Source organism: Alosa sapidissima, chromosome 21 (genome assembly GCF_018492685.1).
Source record: "Alosa sapidissima isolate fAloSap1 chromosome 21, fAloSap1.pri, whole genome shotgun sequence".
Taxonomy (NCBI): domain Eukaryota; kingdom Metazoa; phylum Chordata; class Actinopteri; order Clupeiformes; family Clupeidae; genus Alosa; species Alosa sapidissima.
This window is the reverse complement of record NC_055977.1, coordinates 15421231-15428730: the sequence shown is the minus strand read 5'-3', so window position 1 is coordinate 15428730 and position 7500 is coordinate 15421231. Positions and strand designations below refer to the sequence as shown.

Sequence of the window (7500 nt, the reverse complement as noted above, 5' to 3'; positions counted from 1 at the left end):
TGCTGTCATGTTGTGCAGTATACAGTACACTACAGTAGTGTCTGCCATGATGCTGTCATGTTGTGCAGTATACACTACAGTAGTTTCTGCCATGATGCTGTCATGTTGTGCAGTATACACTACAGTAGTGTCTGCCATGATGCTGTCATGTTGTGCAGTATACACTACAGTAGTGTCTGCCATGATGCTGTCATGTTGTGCAGTATACACTACAGTAGTGTCTGCCATGATGCTGTCATGTTGTGCAGTATACACTACAGTAGTGTCTGCCATGATGCTGTCATGTTGTGCAGTATACACTACAGTAGTGTCTGCCATGATGCTGTCATGTTGTGCAGTATACACTACAGTAGTGTCTGCCATGATGCTGTCATGTTGTGCAGTATACACTACAGTAGTGTCTGCCATGATGCGGTCATGTTGTGCAGTATACACTACAGTAGTGTCTGCCATGATGCGGTCATGTTGTGCAGTATACACTACAGTAGTGTCTGCCATGATGCTGTCATGTTGTGCAGTATACACTACAGTAGTGTCTGCCATGATGCTGTCATGTTGTGCAGTATACACTACAGTAGTGTCTGCCATGATGCTGTCATGTTGTGCAGTATACACTACAGTAGTGTCTGCCATGATGCTGACATGTTGTGCAGTATACACTACAGTAGTGTCTGCCATGATGCTGTCATGTTGTGCAGTATACACTACAGTAGTGTCTGCCTTGATGCTGTCATGTTGTGCAGTATACACTACAGTAGTGTCTGCCATGATGCTGTCATGTTGTGCAGTATACACTACAGTAGTGTCTGCCTTGATGCTGTCATGTTGTGCAGTATACACTACAGTAGTGTCTGCCATGATGCTGTCATGTTGTGCAGTATACACTACAGTAGTGTCTGCCATGATGCTGTCATGTTGTGCAGTATACACTACAGTAGTGTCTGCCATGATGCTGTCATGTTGTGCAGTATACACTACAGTAGTGTCTGCCATGATGCTGTCATGTTGTGCAGTATACACTACAGTAGTGTCTGCCATGATGCTGTCATGTTGTGCAGTATACACTACAGTAGTGTCTGCCATGATGCTGTCATGTTGTGCAGTATACACTACAGTAGTGTCTGCCATGATGCTGTCATGTTGTGCAGTATACTGTACACTACAGTAGTGTCTGCCATGATGCTGTCATGTTGTGCAGTATACACTACAGTAGTGTCTGCCATGATGCTGTCATGTTGTGCAGTATACACTACAGTAGAGTCTGCCATGATGCTGTCATGTTGTGCAGTATACACTACAGTAGTGTCTGCCATGATGCTGTCATGTTGTGCAGTATACACTACAGTAGTGTAATTCTATCATGTCTGCATCAATGCTGTCATGTTGTGCTGTGTATGTTATATAGTGTAATTATATCATGTCTGCATTGATGCTGTCAGACTGTGCAGTGTACAGTATGTTATGTTAGTCGTGTTATTCTGTCTCCTGTCCTGCATCATGCTCCATTTGTGCCCAACGTATAATCACAGATCACGCCTAAGGTTCACCAAGGCTGCTTGTTAATGCAAAAAGAAACCTGGAGGGCTTTTTCTCTCTCTCTTTCATTTCCACTGTCTCTCTCTGCCTTTCTCTCCTTCTCACTGTCTCACTATCCCTTCCTCTCTCTCTCTCTCTCTCTCTCTATCTCTCTCTCTTTTTCTCTCTCTCGCTCTTCTCTGTGTCATGATGAACACTCTTATCTGTTGCTGTTATGGTTAATTATTATGATTTGGCCCCTCCACATTCTGCCTCGGTGAACAGACGACTCCGGCGTCATGTGTGACCGAGCCGGAAAACGCGCCTGCCTGCCCGCCCACCTGCCCACCCACACCCTTCCTAGCGCTGTCGATGAATATGGATCTCCAGAAGTACCAGTGAGTACTCAAGTAAAATGCCACTGCTTTTCTGACCAAGACGCAATATGCAAATAATAACAAACGTGACATTTATTTGGCAATCTGTCATGTAAAGGGAACAAAACTCATAGTTAATGTTCCCTTCAAAACATGGGCTTAAAATGAGTCACGTGTGTCTTATCAATGCAAGGAGAATGCTTCAATGAGGAATAAGAATATGGAAATCTTCACCACTTTAGAATATTGGAATGACTCGATGATGATGAATGCACTGATGAAATGAACGTACCTTCTTCTTCATTTTCACATTCTTAAAGATGGCATGGACTCTCCAGGTCTTGGCAAACATGGCGCCGAAAGCTGTCGTGTAGCCCACTATGAGGATCCACGTTCGGACCTGGAGAGAAGAAAGATGTCTGGAATCAGTCCATGTGGGGACAGAAAATACACCACTGACGTAAAGATGTCTGATGTCTGCCGATTAACAATTAAACGGGAATGTACTGGAATATGCTTCAATTTTGATGCTGTGAATTTCGAAGTATAGTATAGTGCGCGCGCCACACACACACACACACACACACACACACACACACACACACACACACACACACACACACAGACAATGTGATAACGAAATCCCCTGGTAGCAGTCTGTTTTCCCATTTGTCTGTATGGATAAAGATAACTCTTTTCAGGACCTGTGAGTCACCATGCTTCTCTCTATCTATCTCTCTCTCTCTTCCACCCTCCTTCTCTCTCTATCTCTCTCTCTCTCTCTTCCACCCTTCTCTCTCTATCTCTCTCTCTCTCTCTTTCACCCTCCTTCTCTCTATCTATCTCTCTCTCTCTTCCACCCTCCTCTCTCTATCTCTCTCTCTCTCTCTCTCTTCCACCCTCCTTCTCTCTCTATCTCTCTCTCTCTTCCACCCTCCTTCTCTCTCTATCTCTCTCTCTCTTCCACCCTTCTTCTCTCTCTATCTCTCTCTCTCTCTCTTCCACCCTCCTCTCTCTATCTCTCTCTCTCTTCCACCCTCCTTCTCTCTCTAGCTCTCTCTCTCTCTCTTCCACCCTCCTTCTCTCTATCTCTCTCTCTCTTCCACCCTCCTTCTCTCTCTATCTCTCTCTCTCTTCCACCCTCCTTCTCTCTCTATCTCTCTCTCTCTGTTGCTTTCTCTGTCTCCGTTTCCCTCGTTCCCTTCCTCTCTAGTGCAGCAGGACCTAAATCCTTGAGACTAGATATTTCAGTGCCGATGTGTGAAGACTATGTTGAAGGCACTTCTTTTCCTCTCTCCCTCTGTTTCCACTCCATGTGCTACTCTATGTGGACATGTGTTGTGTATTACATCTAGTGCAATTAAGCAGTATGACACTAGTGGGAGTTTTTTTTTTTTTTTTTGGTTCGTTTTTAAAAAAAAAAAAAAATTCTGGATCAAAGACGATAAAACAGTAATCCAAAGGATAAGGCACGCCTGCAGGTGTACGTCCGTACGCACTGTGCGTACCATCAGGCTCAACAACGAGAGAAGATTTCCCTTGTGTGTGTGTAATGTGTATTCACACCAAATTGGCCAACCCTACCTTCCCAACTATGCACAGTATCCCATTAGCTGCCATCAGGCTATTTACAATTTTCTATTACGTAACTTTGTGAACACTTATCAAAATTAACGAGCACACATTTTGTTTGAGCAGGAGACACAATACACATGCAGGCACGTAGGCTACTTGTTGTTTTCTTTTACTCGGCTATCTATCTATATATGGTTATCAGCACACAATGTTGAGCTAATTCACTAATTCAATACTCATGATGGATATCACAAGTTTAAACAACAGAAAGTATGGAGGCAGCAAAGCTAGAGGAGTTATTCCAGATGGGCAAGAACAAGGTAGGCAATTGGTGTGCTTGTCAGAACGTTAGACTGCATTACAGCTGTTTAAAACCAGACGTCAAGAACAAAACAAGGTAACTTTAGCCTGTATAGGGCTGTATCAAGTTGTCCAAATGAATAGGTAATAGTAGACGTTCTTGTTGTATTATTGCATGTGGATGTTGTTATGCTATGTAGGCTAATTTTTTGCTGTCCAATGCACGGGGCTAAAACCGGGAAACGGACAAATATTGTCCACGCGTATTTTTTTTTTTTGGGGGGGGGGGGGGGGGTGGGCGATGGGTCGGGTGTGCGTACCATAGCATTAATTCCTGCAGGTGCCCCTGCAAAGGATCACATGCTAAAGTAACATACTTATTTCCAGCATGGTCCTAGGTGTTAGGAGTGGGGATGATAAAAGATATTGCCATGGCTGTAATTCAGCCGTAGGTAAAAAATTAAGGTAGGTAGGTGTAACAATTAATACATAGCTCTAACCTAACTCTTATACCTAACTGTTGTATCTATATTCAATAGGGAAACACTGTATATTACAACCTTTGAGTGTATCTACACCATGAAGTACAGTGTAACAAAGTGTGATACCATGTACTTATGTTGTACATATACAATACATTGTTATTAATACATGAAAATACATTATTATACATTATTAATGCATTAAAACTATTATATCAATGTGGTTGTTTCATGCAGGTAACTATAAAACTTTAATTCCCTCATTAGATTTGAATACAGCCACAACTTTGTTACACAGTTTGTTACACTGTACTTCAGCAGTATGTAGCAGGGTTCTGTAATATAAAGTGTTACCCTATACGGTAATCGGAAATTTGGATTTTATTACATACATGCAAAATATGCTGTTGTTTATAAACCAATCACAGTTGCAATTTATGTTTTTATAGGGAAATATATTTGCCCACATACATGGACATTATTGGTCAGAAGATGGTCCTCAAGTGCCCCAGTTCCTTCCTGGCGATGCCACTCGCTCCCTGGCCCTTTCTGTGGCGCTCCGTGTGAGGTTCTCACTTTGGTGCTTTAATATTATTTGGGCTATCTCCCACGGGGCCCTAACTATCTCTGTAATCAAAGCGCTCTAATTAAAAGAGCAGACATGTTCCAATGAGAGCGACGAGAGGCAAGAGCGGCGAGAGAGGCAAGAGAAGCGCTCGAGCGAGCGAACGCACCCAGGGGCGGAATCAATCAGCTCTGCGCTCCGTTATCAACTGGCCCCACCTTCGCCTCAACACCACCACCACCGGAACAGGTGGCGCAGAATTCTGGCAACCCAGAAAAAAAAAAAAACGGCTGACCATGGGACAGATCTGGCAACAGATCTGACATGTCCATGTCAGACCTGGCTCTGATCTGGGACAGAGCTGGTACCAGAGTCCACTCCTAACTGGGCTGGCTGGACTGGGCTGAGTGCAGATCTAACCACTTGTGCCAGTGCTCCCTCAACTAGCAGAGCAGGTCTCCAACCCCCCAGAAAATCCCAGTGGCAATTTACAGCTGTGAAAACAATACTCTCTTGGCAGCGTGCCCTTTTTTCAACACGCTAACCCCCTAATTAGAAGGCAGGGGGAAGGCAATCATCTACTGATATGAATACATTTTAAATATACATACAAACACAAAATAAATATAAATATCAATACAACGTGAATATAAATATAAATATATGCTCACAGTGCAGAGGGTCTCAAACTCCTTGTCGGAGACAAAGGAGCCGTCCAGGCCGAAGAGGAAGATTGAGGCGTAGGAGAGCATTCCACCAAGGATGATCAGGTTGTTCATGTACGGACTGGACATCTTTATCAGCCTACCGACAGACAGGCAGACAGACAGACAGGACAAGTCAAAAACGTGTGCTCAATTAATTTAAACCTTTTCTGCATAACATTCTCTGTGTGGTCCTACAAAACGAGTCTTTCAACATAAATGTATGAGTTTTCGAGATGGTTTAACAAGGGCACAGCAGACTCTGCAGACTATGTCTTTGCAAGCTACATGAGTTAGTGGGAAACTGTGTTGGGCAGTTCATCCTGATCTATGCCATGCAGCCCCTGTTCTGACCTTTGTTGTGTGACACACTACCCATGGTTCCTGTAGTGATCCACTCAAATGTAGTTCCCCATCTGTGGTTCCTGCTCTGCCCTGTACTAAACTGTTCTGCCTGGTTCCCTGCTTCTGGTTCCTGCTCTGCCCTGTACTAAACGGTTCTGCCTGGTTCCTGCTCTGCCCAGTACTAAACTGTGCTGCCTGTTTCCATACCTGTGGTTGCGGTTCTTGATGTTGAAGAAGAGAAAGGCCCCGGCCATGAGCATGCCCAGGATTGTGATGGTGGACAGGATACTGTAGAGCGGCACGCTGATATGCCAGCGCTGCAGACGCACAAACGTCCGGTCCTTAGGAGGCTCCAGGCCTGAGGAAGTGAGAGAAGACCAGAGAACAGAAGCAAAGGAAATTAGACAGAACAGAGAGCATGCAGAAATGTAAGATGTTGAAAAAATAGCTTCTTTTGTAACAGAGTTCATGCTTTTTCTCAATTATCTCTATTCCGAGAAAAGACAGTTGTCTGTCTTCCTCATCGGCTGAGTTGCTATGGTGAGAGGATCAGAGGTGATGTTGAAACACCGCGGTTACATCACTGAGGATGTTCTCAAGTGTCAGAGTGAAGAGTGAAAAGGAATAGAGTGTCCAAATCTCCGGAAAAGGCCAGCTGTGATGTTCCATCTCTCTTTTCTCTCCCCGTCTCAGCACTACAGCTGCCAGGTACAGTGAATAACACTCTGAGAGAGGAAGAGGAAGCTCATTCCAGGTGAGTTGTGAGAGATGCATGGGCATTATGTTCCAGACTGAGTGAACAGCAACAGCTTGAATCACAGAAATTTCCAGACCTCTATGTACAGTATGGTGGGACTTGCTAACATACAAACACTCAAAAAGAAGACATGAGTAAAAGTGTTTCAAGCTCAAATTTGTGAGGCCTTGTACATGTAGGTCAGTTAGTAGATTTTGGGTTGATGACCATGGCCTTGCCCTGGTTATTAGCTATTTTCTTACATTCCTACCCTCTTGCAAACAGGTCAATAATTGATGCATTTTTGAGGTTACTGAGTTCTGTTAGTTGGGGACTAGACTTGAAAAGCTGTGATTTACTTGTGTGCTACTAGGACACTCAAGAGGCAGACAAGGGGTCACTTTTGACACTAGGGCATGAGCTACATAACGCTGTGAATAATTCATTTGTGATCAAACGAGAGGGAGACCTTGTGTCACAGATATTTACGTATGTATCCCGCACACGCACACACTCACACACGCACACACACACACATGCATGCACACACACACACACACACACACGCACACACACACACACACACATGCACGCACACACACACACACACACACACACACACACACACACACACACACATGCATGTCTTAGACAAATCCATACCTTGAAACCTGATGGAGTTGTTGATGAGGTCCAACACGTCTGCGATGGCGTTATACTCCCCCACCTTCACCTCATGCCCCTCTGTGTGTGAGAGAGAGGGGGGAGAAGAGAGGGATAGAGATGAGAAAGAGAGAGAGAGAGAGAGAGTCAGGCAGAGAACCAGATGGGGGGGGGCATAGGTAGACAGAGAAAGGCAGAGACAGAAAGAGAGATAGTAGAAGAAAGAAAGAAAGAAAGA

At 44.3% G+C, this 7500-nt stretch overlaps 1 protein-coding gene across 1 annotated transcript in view; it reads right to left on the bottom strand.

The window, feature by feature from the left end:
• The window catches only part of gabbr2 (gamma-aminobutyric acid (GABA) B receptor, 2), a 221219-nt gene that overhangs the window by 55978 nt on the left and 157741 nt on the right, over window positions 1-7500 (bottom strand). Inside the window, 4 exon segments of the mRNA XM_042076659.1 lie at window positions 2185-2292; window positions 5486-5618; window positions 6071-6221; window positions 7263-7343. Of these exon segments, the coding sequence (XP_041932593.1) occupies window positions 2185-2292; window positions 5486-5618; window positions 6071-6221; window positions 7263-7343 (473 nt within the window).